This window comes from Mytilus edulis, chromosome 3 (assembly GCF_963676685.1).
Source record: "Mytilus edulis chromosome 3, xbMytEdul2.2, whole genome shotgun sequence".
Lineage (NCBI taxonomy): Eukaryota > Metazoa > Mollusca > Bivalvia > Mytilida > Mytilidae > Mytilus > Mytilus edulis.
This window is the reverse complement of record NC_092346.1, coordinates 49034261-49051351: the sequence shown is the minus strand read 5'-3', so window position 1 is coordinate 49051351 and position 17091 is coordinate 49034261. Positions and strand designations below refer to the sequence as shown.

The 17091-nt window shown below is 31.4% G+C and overlaps 1 protein-coding gene across 1 annotated transcript; it reads right to left on the bottom strand.

The window, feature by feature from the left end:
• Positions 1-4283: 4283 nt before the first annotated feature.
• Positions 4284-16710, bottom strand: LOC139514317 (uncharacterized). Its single transcript, XM_071303410.1, has 18 exons — positions 16609-16710; positions 15752-15895; positions 15038-15133; positions 14335-14535; positions 13841-14047; positions 12716-12853; positions 12310-12378; positions 11821-11934; positions 11230-11340; positions 10439-10561; positions 10031-10126; positions 9270-9383; positions 8860-8979; positions 8210-8332; positions 7329-7358; positions 6603-6620; positions 5869-5895; positions 4284-5541 (listed from the first exon to the last, which is right to left on the bottom strand). The coding sequence occupies exons 1-18, from the start codon at positions 16652-16654 to the stop codon at positions 4439-4441; spliced, it is 2880 nt and encodes a 959-aa protein (XP_071159511.1). The 5' UTR covers positions 16655-16710; the 3' UTR covers positions 4284-4438.
• Positions 16711-17091: the final 381 nt, after the last annotated feature.

Sequence of the window (17091 nt, the reverse complement as noted above, 5' to 3'; positions counted from 1 at the left end):
CTCAATGTATATGTTGCACTTAGCTGCCTGGAAAATAAGAAACATTTGCAGCTCAATGTCTATGTTGCACTTGAATTTAGCTGCCTTGAAAATAAGAAAAAATCAATTTGGACACGGAAAAGTAGCGTTCCATGAGGGAGATACGTTCCTAAATGTCAATAACATCTAAATTTTATAATTGCAAATTACAATAATTCATATGTATATTAATGCTATTACAGAGACAGTGGTCTGATGGACTGATAATCATATCAGTACTTATAGTCCACCAGGGAATGCATGACACTCAGTAGCCTTCAACTATACAACAATAAATTTTACTTAATATACAACTTCAGACCAACTATAGTCGATCAAACTCCATTTACAATTTCTAGTCTATCATCTATATCTGATAAGAGTTCATTGTATATCAATGATGCATCTAGATACGATATTTTGGTAACCAATATACTAGTGACAAGATACTTCAGTTGTATGGAGATAATCAAATTCATGTATTAACCGTTTAACCAAACGCAGTTAAAACTACATAAGATAGAAGGCGAAATTCACAATGTTTGCGAATAACGCAAATTATGCGAATAAAAAAAAAAATGTTGTTGTGCTTTATTTTTGAATTTTGTTATCAATAACAGTTGCTAAAATGTAAGTTCTGGTATAATTTATATACATGTATCTCCCGTCCAATACGTTTGATATTAAAAGAATTTTTATTAAGTTCTCATTTAGTATATTTTAAATAGGTTTGTTGTGCGTTAGTTGATCGATGCGAATGCTCGCCAGTTCTCATGTTTTGATTTTCAATTATGTACATATATGTTGACTTCAAATTAGCTTTACTTATTCACTCACTTACAAAATGTTTCTATTTTGTATGTAAAAAGTAAAATCACAAAAATACTGAATTTCAAGAAAAATTCAAAACGTGAAGTCCCTAATCAAATGGCAAAATCAAATGATAAAACACATTAAACGAATAGACAACAACTGTCGTATTCCTGACTTGGTACAGGCATTGTCAACTGCAGAAAGTGGTGGACTGAACCTGGTTTTAAAGCGCTAAACCTCTTACTTGTACGACAGTCGCATCAAAATTCCTTATATTGACAACGATGCGTGAACAAAATGTCACAAATAGGAGAACAACAACAACACAACCCCAACAAAACTGGGGGTGATTTCAGGTGCTCCGGAATGGTAAGCAGATCCTGTTTCACATGCGGCACATGTCGTGTTGCTCATGCTATTACAAAACTAGTAAATAGACTAATTCAGTTGGTCACATCTGAATGGGTCTATCAATGCCCATGCTACGTCAATCTTTAAAGACCCAAATGTTGCAAAACACCTATCCTACCTCCATGACAAATATGTTGTTGTCCCCGCAGATAAAGCCCCAAACAACATCGTTTTTGTATGTAAAACTCATTACATTAACTGCTTGATAAACGAATTAGGTATTGACAATTCACTTGGAAACTCAACATATACACTCACGACACTTACCAAAGAGGAAATCCTGGATAATCATAGGTCTGTTCTGTGTTCCTTTGGAATTTCAACCAAAGATGAAGAACTGGATCTGCCATCACTGTATTGGATACCTAAACTACATAAGTGTCCTTACAAACAACGGTATATTGCTGGGTCTTCCAAGTGCTCCACGAAACCTCTTTCTAAATTATTAACATCTATTTTATCAGCAATCAAAGACGGGCTTCAAAGTTATTGTGAAACTGTCTATTCTAGAGGGGGCGTGAATCAGATGTGGATACTTTAAAATTCCAAAGATCTTTTAGAGTACATACAATCTAACTTTCTTTCATCTTGTAACAGTATTAAAACATTTGACTTTTCTACTCTGTACACTAGTATTCCACATTCCAAACTAAAAGACAAATTGAAAGAGTTGGTATTGCTTTGCTTCGTAAAAAAGAATGGCCAACGTAGATACAAGTATCTTGTCTTAGGGAGGGATAAATCCTACTTTGTAAAGGATCACTCTGATTCCAACAAAAAATTCTCTGAAAATGATATTATCAAGAGGCTTGATTTCTTGATTGACAACATATTTGTTACGTTCGGAGGACGTGTTTTTCAACAGACTGTCGGCATTCCAATGGGAACAAACTGTGCCCCTCTACTTGCCGACTTGTTTCTTTATTATTATGAGGCTGACTTCATGCAGGAACTTCTTAGGAAGAAAGAGAAGAAGTTAGCACTATCCTTTAACTCTACGTTTCGCTATATAGATGATGTTCTTTCACTAAATAATTCAAAATTTGGTGACTATGTGGAACGCATCTATCCAATCGAGCTAGAGTTAAAGGATACTACAGATACAGTTAAGTCGGCCTCATATCTTGACTAACATCTAGAAATTGACAATGAGGGTCGGTTGAAAACAAAACTTTACGACAAAAGAGATGATTTCAGCTTTCCAATTGTGAACTTTCCATTTCTAAGTAGCAACATTCCAGCAGCACCTGCATACGGGGTATATATCTCTCAATTGATACGATATTCCCGTGCTTGCATTTCCTATCATGATTTTCTTGATAGAGGGTTGCTGCTCACAAGGAAGCTATTAAACCAAGAGTTCCAAATGGTGAAGTTGAAATCATCCCTTCGTAAATTTTACGGACGCCATCACGAGTTGGTTGACCGTTATGGAATAACCGTATCACAAATGATATCGGATATGTTCCTTACGTCGTAACTACAATCACCTTCCCTTTCCTGAATGTGACCTACCGAATTAGACTATTTACCGGATTTGTTATCACATAAGCAACACGACGGGTGCCGCATGTGGAGCAGGATCTGCTTACCCTTCCGGAGCACCTGAGATCACCCCTAGTTTTTGGTGAGGTTCGTGTTGTTTATTCTTTAGTTTTCTATGTTGTGTCATGTGTACTATTGTTTTTCTGTTTGTCTTTTTCATTTTTAGCCATGGCGTTGTCAGTTTGTTTTAGATTTATGAGTTTGACTGTCCCTTTGGTACCTTTCGTCCCCCTTTGTGAAAAGGGAAGGGGAGGGTATTTACGACATAATGAATATAACCGATATCATCTGTATTTATAACGAATATTTTATAATGGTCGACCAACTAGTGATGGCGTTCGTAAAATTAACGAAATGATGACTTCAACTTCACAATTTGAAACTCTTGATTTAAAAATAAAATGGTCCTAATTGGGAAGCTGAAATCATCTGTTTTGTCGTAAAGTTTTGTTTTCAACCGACCCTCATAGTCAGTTTCTAGATGTAAGTCCTAATCAAATGGCAAAATCAAAAGCTCAAACAAATCAAACGAATGGATAACAGATGTCAATTCCTGACTTGGTACAGACATTTTCTTAATATGTAGAAAATGGTGGATTGAACCTGGTTTTATAGCGCTAAACCTCTCATTTGTATGACAGTCGCATCAAATTCAATTATATTTATAGCGATGCTTGAACAAAACAGACATATTAGGTAAAATTGTCAAAATAGGGATACTGCCATCATCACCTAGTCACATCTCAATATGGATTCTATAGATTTACATATATTTTTTAAGTCAATCAAATTTGTGTTTTATAAACTTTTTTACTATACTTCATTTATTCTTCAAACTAAGAAAGAAACCACGGTCCCGAATAAAAACGACGAAATTACAAAACAAATCAAAACACAACATAGAAAGCGAAATATCGCGCTACACGAAAACCAAAAAAAAACAGGATGAACATAAGTGCTATTGAAGGGTAAGCAGTTTGCGGTCCACACTTAAAACCGTCTTGTAGCTTATACTGTTAATCAACTTTGTTGATATTTTCATTAGTTTGCTAAATGTATGGTTTTGTAGTAGAATGATTGTACATAAGCATATTAGCATTTAACATTATAACAACTCCATGAAGGAAGTGACGCAAACTTCTACTGCGATCGAAAACCTTTGACAATGAATTATTTTGAACAATATTTGTAAAACAAGAGCGATGATACATTCAGACTTTAAAAATAAACAATTTGATTCTTTGTTGAAAGTAGAATTATTACGTAGTTTACTTAGAGGTAAAGTTTGACTTTCAAAAGTGACATCTGATAACTTACTTTTTTTCGTGAGATTACAACTTGATTGACAATATAAAGACAATTAGCACATTCATTGTAAACTCGCTTATTTTTGTATTGGTTTTTTACTCATTTTGAAGCTATATCCAAATAATGGGTATTTCATCCTACACAAAATCATCATGTTCGGTAAAAGAAAAAAAATGAATATTCAAAAGTTTGTTCAGACATTTATTGACAACTTTTAAAAAAAAGTATGAATGTCCATTATGTCAGATTTTCTTCAATTTCGACGTGGATTAACGTAGATAGGCTTAGTATATCTTCACTTTCTAGCCTCCGTATCTTCTACCCCAACGTCTGAATCCAAATCTCATGGTCGTATATATACTGGTCGTCGATATACTGGTCGTCGATATACTGGTCGTTGATATACTGGTCGTCGATATACTGGTCGTCGATATACTGGTCGTCGATAAACTGGTCGTCGATATACTGGTCGTGTATATACTGGTTTGTGTACATATACTGGTTTGTGTACATATACGGGTTTGTGTACATATACTGGTTTGTGTACATATGCTGGTTTGTGTACATATACTGGTTTGTGTACATATACTGGTTTGTGTACATATGCTGGTTTGTGTACATATACTGGTTTGTGTACATGTACTGGTTTGTGTACATATGCTGGTTTGTGTACATATACTGGTTTGGTGTTGACATATGCTGGTTTGTGTACATATACTGGTTTGTGTACATATACTGGTTTGTGTACATATACTGGTTTGTGTACATATGCTGGTTTGTGTACATATACTGGTTTGTGTACATATACTGGTTTGTGTACATATACTGGTTTGGTGTTGACATATACTGGTTTGTGTACATATACTGGTTTGTGTACATATGCTGGTTTGTGTACATATACTGGTTTGTGTACATGTACTGGTTTGTGTACATATGCTGGTTTGTGTACATATACTGGTTTGTGTACATATACTGGTTTGTGTACATATGCTGGTTTGTGTACATATACTGGTTTGTGTACATGTACTGGTTTGTGTACATATGCTGGTTTGTGTACATATACTGGTTTGGTGTTGACATATGCTGGTTTGTGTACATATACTGGTTTGTGTACATATACTGGTTTGTGTACATATACTGGTTTGTGTACATATGCTGGTTTGTGTACATATACTGGTTTGTGTACATATACTGGTTTGTGTACATATACTGGTTTGGTGTTGACATATACTGGTTTGTGTACATATACTGGTTTGTGTACATATGCTGGTTTGTGTACATATACTGGTTTGTGTACATGTACTGGTTTGTGTACATATGCTGGTTTGTGTACATATACTGGTTTGTGTACATATGCTGGTTTGTGTACATGTACTGGTTTGTGTACATATGCTGGTTTGTGTACATATACTGGTTTGGTGTTGACATAAGTTTTTGGATGAGGTGCTTAAAAACAAATTCAAAGAAACATTTTTAAAGGATACTTAACTGGTCAAATGGATGATTGAATAGCAGTACATTTATTAGGATTTTTATAATGAAAAGTGTTTTCTTATACGTGTAAATTCTATTTAGCCATTCTAATATATAAATCATATTGAATTTGAAGTTGAATGTCACGTTAATAGTGATAGCTTTTTAATATTTAAATGAATGAGATTTCACTATTCCGTTGTGTAACATGTTAATAGGTTTTCTTGCGAATATAGAAAAATATTAAAATAATATTTAAGTTTGAATTTATGTACAAAAATAACTGATAACAATATTTACCTGTAGTAGTAGTAGAAGTAGGAGTTGCTAAAAACAAAATCAAAGACATAAATAAAGGCAACAGTAGTATACCGCTGTTGGAAACTCATAAATCGATAGAGAAAAAACAAATCCAGTTTACAAACTAAAACTGAGGGAAACGTATCAAATATGAGAGAACTACGATACAACAGAAACACATCACCAAAATGTAACACACACAGGTAAGCAGTTTGCAGTCCACACTATAAACCGTCTTGTAGCTTATACTGTTAATAAACTTTGTTGATATTTTCATTATTTTGCTAAATGTATGGTTTTGTAGTAGAATGATTGTACATAAGCATATTAGCATTTAACATTTTAACAAATCCATGAAGGAAGTGACGAAAACTTCTACTGCGATCGAAAACCTTTGACAATACATTATTTTGAACAATATCTGTAAAACAAGAGCGATGATACATTCAGACTTTAAAAATAAACAATTTGATTCTTTGTTGAAAGTAGAATTATTACGTAGTTTACTTAGAGGTAAAGTTTGACTTTCAAAAGTGACATCTGATAACTTACTTTTTTTCGTGAGATTACAACTTGATTGACAATATAAAGACCATTAGCACATTCATTGTAAACTCGCTTATTTTTGTATTGGTTTTTTCCTCATTTTGAAGTTATATCCAAATAATGTTTAATTATTAAAATAATATTTAAGTTTGAATTTATGTAAAAAAATAACTGATGACAATATTTACCTGTAGTAGTAGGAGGTTCTAAAAAACAAAATCAAAGACATAAATAAAGGCAACAGTAGTATACCGCTGTTCGAAACTCATAAATCGATAGAGAAAAAACAAATCCAGTTTACAAACTAAAACTGAGGGAAACGTATCAAATATGAGAGAACTACGACACAACAGAAACACATAACCAAAATGTAACACACACAGGTAAGCAGTTTGCGGTCCACACTTAAAACCGTCTTGTAGCTTATACTGTTAATCAACTTTGTTGATATTTTCATTATTTTGCTAAATGTATGGTTTGTAGTAGAATGATTGTACATAAGTATATTAGCATTTAACATTATAACAACTCCATGAAGGAAGTGACGAAAACTTCTACTGCGATCGAAAACCTTTGACAATACATTATTTTGAACAATATTTGTAAAACAAGAGCGATGATACATTCAGACTTTAAAAATAAACAATTTGATTCTTTGTTGAAAGTAGAATTATTACGTAGTTTACTTAGAGGTAAAGTTTGACTTTCAAAAGTGACATCTGATAACTTACTTTTTTTCGTGAGATTACAACTTGATTGACAATATAAAGACCATTAGCACATTCATTGTAAACTCGCTTATTTTTGTATTGGTTTTTTCCTCATTTTGAAGTTATATCCAAATAATGTTTAATTATTAAAATAATATTTAAATTTGAATTTATGTAAAAAAAATAACTGATGACAATATTTACCTGTAGTAATAGTAGTAGTATTAGGAGTTGCTAAAAAACAAAATCAAAGACATAAATAAAGGCAACAGTAGTATATCGCTGTTCGAAACTCATAAATCGATAGAGAAAAAACAAATCCAGTTTACAAACTAAAACTGAGGGAAACGTATCAAATATGAGAGAACTGCGACACAACAGAAACACATCACCGAAATGTAACACACACAGAAACGAACTATAATGTACCAATGGCCGTTTTTCTGACTTGGTACAGGGCATTTTATGAAAAAGTATATAAAAAAACTACCAATATAAACTGTACATAATAATATAATATATTATAGATGACAACAATATAGCAACACATAAGATAAAATCAGAATGTATACAATACCGAAAACTCCTTACAGTACTTTGTATATACACCCCATAATAAGCTGAATGGTAGTGGTATGTTACTTTGTGTATACAATACCTAACTAGCTTACTGGTACATAAAGATGAAGCATGCAAATGGGACAAAATGATTTCATTTACAAGTGTTATCCATGGTGTTGTCTGTTTATTTTCAACTTAAGAGTTTTAATGTCCCTTTGGTATCTTTAAAAAGATAAACAATATATTTTCAAATCTTGTTTATATTTCATACAACTACGAGATTTCTTTTTAACAAAATTGTAACAAAAACGTTGTTTGATGTATCTAAAGTAAATCCAAATTAAGAATTTCAAAGAAGAAAAATAGCAATATGCTTTATTTTTTGAAATTACTATGGCATCCATGGCATTTAATTCTAAACTGATTTCAAAAATGTAGGAATTAAATTATTGCAATAATATCTTCGTCGAATTACCACTTGCTAAATTATATTATTTACAGATAAAACCGTCATCTTTACTTACCTAGGGCAACAAAAAGATGGTCGTTTAACAATCGTCCGTAACATACATCTACACTATGATAAGTGCCGTAACATGATCTCCAAGCTTTGTAAAAACGTGTTGTGCTACAACTGAGCTTGTAAGCTGAAAAGCATATGATGAAATGTGATAACTATCAATGTATAGGTAAATGTATTTATATATCAATAGATATAGGAAGATGTGGTGTGAGTGCCAATGAGACAACTCTCCATCCAAATAAAATTTAAAAAAGTAAACCATTATAGGTCAATGTGCGGTCTTCAACACGGAGCCTTGGATCACACCGAGCAACAAGCTATAAAAGGCCCCAACATAACTAGTGTAAAACCATTCAAACGGGAGAACCAACGGTCTAATCTATATTAAAAAAAAACGAGAAACGAGAAACACGAGAAATTAAGCGAGATACTCCAAATTCAAACATACGAAAATCACAAACTAATAAATTATTAACAAATACTAATTTGTATATATGAAAAATTATTGATTTCTCAAAGGTATATTTGTTTTCTCTTGAATCGCTATAAACATGAAACCAATCTATCATTTTTTACTCAAAAGCGATGGATTTATCCAACAATTTTGTGATTTGGTAATACATTGAAATATGATAAAAGAACGAAACTTACCTGCTCCGTTGTAGGAAAATCCTCCGTTTACAATACTGAATCCGTGATGAGCCTTATAATATCCAAAGTCGTCAACGTAGTCACCACCATGCACAATGGAAGATGCGCCATGGTAGTAGCCTATAAAGATTTAAAAAGAAAACATATTTCAAAAGGAAATGATGTAAAGCTTTGTACTATATTAGTGACTGAATTTCAAGGATTAATTAAAGATAATATACAAAACTGGTCTCACAATATGCATTTTATACATTCGTATTATATGAACGATTTGGCTGAAATAATAGTTCAAAAATAAGACGGCTAGTAGGAATTATAATGAAATTATTATTTATTCATTGAATAAGTTTACTTTTATTTTTAAATATTTCAATAAAATAAAATGTGTCATTCCACTGATATTTATTTACCAAAGAAGTGTTGTTTATAGATTTTGTTGAAGCACAGACTTCTACTGTGGTAATGGTTATAACAGTCGTCCCACAAACCATAAAAACGTCTTGTACTACATTTCAGTCTGTATGCTGAAAAGAGAAGTCATTGCAAAAATAAAATATGCAACTTTTCTGCTGAAGATTGAAAAGCCATTTAGTTACATTTTTGTAAAGCGACAGGACAACCTATATTTTCGAAATCATAAATTATACAGGTAAAAAGCACAAGAAACATTTGTAACACACAATCAGTTTGAATTTGACACAAAAAAAAATATAGAACTACCCCTTGCTTCAGACATGATTTGTCGAATACGTTTATAGAATAGTTCAATCTTACAGTATTTAATCACTTTATTGGATTTAACCACTAACTAGAACGACGTGAATCGTATGCGAAAAAGGATGTGCTGTGATTTGTGTTAAACATATATTATTATTAGTTGATTCGTAAAAATAAAATATCTAGTGTTGTTCCTTTTTCTTTAGACTCTTCATACTCAGAGCAAATGGTACCAACTATTAATTCGTGTTGCATAATAACTGCAACAATATACTGTACCAAGTCAGGAATACGACAGCAATTTTCTATTCGTTTGATGTGTTTGAGCTTTTGACTTTTCCATTTGAAAGGGGAACTTCCCGATATGAATGATTGTCTTTTCAATTTTCAATCATTACACATTATCAAAATAAAACTGCTTATAAATGTTGGGAAAAGGTCATGTCATTTTTACCTTTTCCGTGATATGTAAATCTTCTATGATTTACCCTAAATCCAAGATATTTGTATCCATGGTAATTGGTGTGAACAGTATGAACATCTCCATGATCTTAAAAATATAATAAGTTTATTTGAAAGTTGATTACGAAATATACAAACATGACAAATATGAATTAAAGACATAATTTTTAACAATCATTAAACATAAATCTAAAAAACAATTTAGATTTTTAAAAATCCAAATGAAATACAGAAATATGCTTCTTAGTCTTACATGTTTGTGTTAATTGCCGTTCATGTCTCCAATTTTTAGAATCACTAAAATTTCAAATATAGAAGTAATCATTTCATATTGCATATATGAATGCTGTTTTTAAGCTTAATGAACTGAAGAGAAATTTCGAAAATCAAACCAAATTACCTAGAGACACAAACAGATGGCTTTTGTACAATCGTCCAAAACATACATCTACACTGTGGTATGAGTCGTAGCAATCGTGCCATGATCTGTAGAAACGGTCCGTATTGCAGCTCAATTTGTAAGCTAAAAGAAGAAAACTGTCATTACTAATCTCTCCGAATTTCTTAAACATCAGAAGAAAAACATTTCAGAAGTTTTATACATTATTAGCTTCGCCTTGCCTGAACCCTATTTGCTTATGACAACTTTACTATGGACTCTTTTTGGGGTTACTGTCAGCTTTTAATGCATTTATTGGTTGAATAAACAGAGAGCACATGCGTCGCACAAAATAATGTTATGTCAGGGAGTTGAAACACTAATATTTAAATATCTTACAGATTCTACATAATTTCTAATTTTGAAGAATTTACGTTAATTTTTTACTGTTAAACTCATATATTTATATTTTAACCCCAAAGCAACTTTATTTTATTATAGAAAGAACAACCATCAACGATTAAGTGTAAAATAGTTTGAACTATATTTTAATGCAGATACAATTTGGGTCAAGATCGTATTTGTGTTTAAGGGTTAAATGCTTTTTCTGTAACCTATTATGTTTTAAAGGGTTGGACGAATGACCTTTTCACACTAAAAAAGTGAGCACAATCAACGCTTTTTATAAGCCTATGAAATCAAAAAGAACATCCAAATGTTATAATTATATTTACACGTTAAACATATGACATCCATCACTTAATTTCATGGTAGTACTGTTAATATACAAATTCTAAAAAATCAGTCATTACCAATATCCCTGTAAGTGAATCCTCCATGAACTAATGGAAATCCGTGATGACTGTTGTAATAACCAAGGTAATCGATATTACCATGGGCATAGTCACTGTCTATATTGTAACCTTTAACAAATAAATTAGTATTAAGTATATACTATCAAATAATCCTTTTTCTTAAGACTTTTTATATATCTATAAAAACACAGCTGAAATTGACCAGGACAGATCTACATGATCATGTATTAGTTGTGGTTGTCCTCTTCGAATATGTCTTTGGTTATATAACTGAAATTTATACATATTTCAGGAAAAATACATTTGAGAGTAGTTTTAATGGTTGGATACTTACATTCGTGTATTTTTTGTAAATATGTCTCTCTATTATTGAAGACGATACGCTTACTTCTTGGTGTGTTTTTACATTTTTGTATCGTTGGGTTGCTGTTCATTTAAGTATAACCCCATACTATCTTCATTTATTGATATGATTTTGTTATTGAAATGCTTTTGGCAAAATTAAAACCACAACTGTTGCATTGGAATAACTTTACTGATCAATTTTATTTTCAAGTGCATAATTAAAGAAGTAAAAAATATATTTACCGAAGAGACCCTGTTTAAATAGTCTGTCAAAGCACAAACTGCCTTTGTGGTAATGTCCGTAACAATCATCCCATACTTTATAAAATCTGCTCTCACTACATTTCAGTGTGTAAGCTGAAAATTTAAAAAAAATATAGTTATTTCTATCTAATAAAAACAGATTCCTTAATCATAATAGTTATCACAAAGACACAAACTTCACATGGATAATGAACTATTGACATATGGTATGCCATTCTTAATTAATTTTAGATTTTAGAAGAGATGAATGTTAGTAACGAATTACACATAGAAACAAGCTTTTAATATTTCAGTCAAATCGTAAATCATATGCAAAAGAAATTTTCCATGTGATGAATTATTGAAAGCCTCCAAGTATCCCCCAACTTAGTCTTTATTTTCGAAGCCAATAGAGTAGCGATTTAAAAGTGTTGCAACTTAATACGCTTTTCAACAGAGATTTTGTTGATAAATATTTTACAATTTTACCTTTTCCGTGATATGAGAATCCTCCATGAACAATTTTGAATCCAAGTTGATCATATCCATGGTAGCCTACTTTGAAACAAAACAAATAAAATATAAGTATTTCATAAAAAAAATTAAAAAACATTATTTTACAATTATATGCGTTTTACATCAATAAACCTTTGTCGCCTTTTTAAAAGTCCCTTTTACTGAAATTGGCGTTAAACACTTACAACAGTCATTCATAAATAGCTTAATGTTATGAATGTTTACAATATTTGGTTTATTTAAACGGTTAATGAGCAAAATTATTTTGGTATATGATATCACATTTGATTTTTTTTAAATACACAATAATTATAGGTAGGTGATCATTTGAATAAAATAATAGTTTTATATTTTGAAAAGAACAAACAGAAATGATTACCTATTGAGGTGGAGGAATATGAAACAAACAGATGTTTCTGTTGTAGATAGCCGAAGCACCGACCCACACTGTGATAGTGGTTGTAACATTTATTCCACACACTGTAAAAACGAGTTGTACTGCAGCTCAACTTGTACGCTGAAACATAAGTAAATACACTAGGTTCTTCTTCTTATGTAGTGTTGTTATACCACTGTTCAAGGGTTGGAGAGCAATTATCATTTAAAAAATCATTTTTACCCCACTACATATTTTATTTGCAGGTCTCAAGACGACAGTCGATCGTTGTCTTTCATTAAATTTTTATATCATTTATTGTTTGAAACACAAAAAAAAGCCGTTGGTTTCTCGTGTTAAACTTGGTAGTATCGGACCGTTAGTTTAATGCAACGCAGATAGGGTTTCTCGTTTTTGAAGACATCTTTATTCGCAATCATTGATCGTTCGTGAATAGTTTTCTCATAGGCAATCACTTCTCCATATTTTTATATTCATAGCTTTATTATTGATAATTATCAAATAAATGAGAAATAAATTTCACAGAATATATTTAAAGCATTGTTTGCCTCTTTGAATATCTATTTCTAATGGCTAGTGAACACAGATCTAATGTATTCTTTTCCTTCTATTTGTTTAATTTCCACACACAGAAAAATACATAAAGATCAACACAGTAGTACGATATTAATACAAAAATTGATCTGAAGACAACGCATTTCCCTGTTTGGGAATCAAATGTATCACTATATATAAAGTTTGTTAGTTGACGTTATTTCAGTTTCAGTTATTTCCCTTTGTCGTCATTTTTGGCGGAGAAAATGTTTGACTTTATTATTAGAATAACAAAAGTGAGACTTGTGGTACAGAAAGTCAAAATAATTCAGAGATCATAAGGACTGTAGAAATGAACTAATCAAGGCTTAAAGAAAATAAAATTGTTCCGAAAACAGGTTTTATAAAGTACAGCGGTCAATATAACAAGGGTTGGGTTGATTGGTAAGGGAATTTATTCATAAATACATCTTACATGGCGACAAAGGAGAAATAACAATTTCTGAATTTGGATCAATCGAATGCTATCACATTAAACAATTTTATATCATAACATTTTATCTATATTATTACCATGTCCATGGTAGCTGAAACGACCATGTACTATTTTAAAGCCATGGTAACCAGTAGAACGTCCTACATAACCAGTTAAAGGATGGGGTGCTCCGATCAAACCTTGCTTTTGTAGTTTTGGCACACAAATGCTTGCATGATGGAATGAATTATAACAAGATGTCATTGTCCATATAAACTGCAGTGATCTTACATGGTAATGGTAAACTGAAAATTAAACATTAACATTAATGGAAATAGAATTACAAGATATGCTACCAATATTTGTATTAAACAATCCAAGGATAAAAAAAATCGGTTAATGTAAAGGCAGATTTAAGGTACAATAATTATTGATGCACTTTCAGATGATGAAATTACAAGATTATAAATTAAATTTGTCAAATTGTAAAATGAAATATCAGGATGAGGACGACATCTTATTGCAAACACTCAATTCATAAAAACTCCGATACGTATTACATGAATGTTAAAATAATTGTTTTGTTACTGACCGGTTTTATGGTAAATAATGCCTCTTCTCACAAATTTAACCCCGAGTCCATAGCTACGACCATATCTCTGGTAGTGGTGTTGATTTCCAATCAGCCCATCCTTGATAAGACCTGGGAAACAATCTCTTATCCTTCCATATTCATTAAAACATGAACTGAATGCATTGTATAACTTCAGAGGTTCACATTTACGTGCAAAATCTGTGGAAATATTGATTGCAATTAGATTGTTGTGAAAATATAGAGATCTTTATTTTCTTTAGTTTTATAGTCTTGTCTTTTCTAGTTCACATGTTATTCGTATATATCTATTTGTTGGGTGTTTGTGTATTATGTTTTGCGTATAAATTAGATTCCTTGTTCTCTTGTTTATTTATCTACATCTCTTAGTGTGTGATAGAAAAATCAATAATAACATTTTGAATCGGATAACCATATGGGAATTAAATAAATGCATTTCTCATCAGTAGGGTTCGACTTCAAATATAGGTAAAAAAAAATAGGTAAAAAATTATAGGAAGTTATCCAAAAATAAAGTTAGAATTCTTCATTACTTCCTGGCATGATTTTATAGTAAATTAAATTTAGTTCGACATAAAGCAAAATTTTAAATTAGCGTTATATTGAATATTGCATCCACGATAATGTTAATTCCAGTATTCATATTCTGGTAGCCTTATTTAAATACTATATATCTACTTACAGTAGTTTTTGTATCGGAGGCCATTTCCTATCAAATCGATACCGAATTGATGAAAGCGCCTATAGAGACGTCCAACCACTATTTTATGAAAATGTCCTGCAAGAATATAAAGAAATATATATAATAAAATTAAATAAACTAAATAGAAATGTGTTGTCCAACACAAAAGTCTTACATTTAAAGAAAGTATTAATTGAATCCCGAATGAAATAAGCATATTAATATGCAAGTATTGATTAATTGATTTATTAATCTGAATTATATTGGTTAAAGCAAACAAATATTACACGCCTTACTTAAAGTTTGAAGAACTATTGTAGTGAAACTCTTAAGAAAAAGTTTGATGAATCTTGATTTTCTACATTTTCAAAACATCACCTTAAATTCGATATTAATCAAATCAAAGATATTTGTCAACGACTCTGCTAAAGAAGGAATTTCGTTATCTGAGCGTTAATGTATTCTTATATCTACGGATTAATGTTTTTAATGGCTCAAATATACTTATGTCATATTGGCAATCATACCACATCTTCTTTTTTATATTATATGCAAAAATTATATATTTTTATCGGTGACATTAACATCCATATACAGCTACTAGTATCTCATGTATGGTCAAATGTGTAACGCTGTATAAATAGGGGGTCGTTAAAGGATAACTTCTCCGTACATTTTCAGACATTTTATAGAAATTAAGGTTAACATATGTACCGGAGTGGTAAATATGATCTGCAGCGTGATCGTTGCCATATCCAGTTAACAGATCCTTATAACTAGTAAGATGGTTCTTGTATAAACCGGTATGTCCAACATAGCCTCCATGACGATAAGAGCCATAACCTTCAGTGATAGTTGCTGTAATGAAATGTCGACAATGTTATTATTTATGATACACAGCTGATACAATTGGCAGTACAAATTGCGGATTGTATGAACAGACGAAAACGTGTTCACTCCCATCCAGAACAGAGAACAAAGAATGAAAAAATAAATATTTGTATTATACTAGATGAAGACACGACGAGACCCTGCAACCATATTCATTTGTCGTCTTGATAGAATTTACAATTTTATGTTTTGAATGACAGGTCCACATTATGGAATACTAAAAATGGATTATTTTCTCAACTTTAGGGTTCATATCTGGTGTTTCATATGTAAATGCAAACCAAAGCAATTTTTTCCTATCAGTTTTCTTAAATCATTAGATAAATCTGCACTTTTTCGTAGATTTATCGTTTAAGTTACTGTTTCATAAACAAAAACTGCTCAAATAGTTAGATACAGAACAACTGACGTATTTCCCATATATTGGTAAATTCTCCTGCGATAAAACAATTACGAATACATTTGTATGTTTCTTTTTAAAGAGTTATCTTTTTTTGTCAAAAAAGCAGGTTTCCAAGGCTTAGTAAAATATCACGCTATGGAAAACTATTTTGTAGTTAAACCTATGTTATGAAAAGTTGAATTATAAAAAAAAGTACATGTAAAAATACAGACTGAGAAATGTCTAAGAAAAAGAAAATATAACATGAGTATGCATAGCAGTAAGCCAGTAGACTTACCTGTCACACAGACAACCAATAAGAGAGTGAACACTCCTCGAGTCATGTCGATGGTTATGTTGCTTTATCATTATCTAGCTTCTTTATATAGTATTATTTACTACCATGTGTTACATAAAAAGTATCCTGACTTTTGCACATAATCATGTAAAGTGTCTTAGAGGTTATTCCATGCGCAGTATTATCATTTTCATTTCCTCATCAAAGACTTATATTGTTTCCATTTCATTTGAGCTAGATGATCTTTTTCGTATAGCCTTTCTGTTTTTCATCGTTTATTTACAGTTCGTTAAGTTGAAAGGACATATAAAAGTAGCAAGGTCATACTCAAAATTTGTTAGTTTTGCACATTACATACAATTAATGTTACTGTGTAAACGTTTCAGGTTAATCTTTGATGCTGACCTATGCAGCTGAAATTCCTTCGAATAACTTCGCAGAAAACTAAAATAAAAATCGTTAATTGTATGTTTATATACCTTA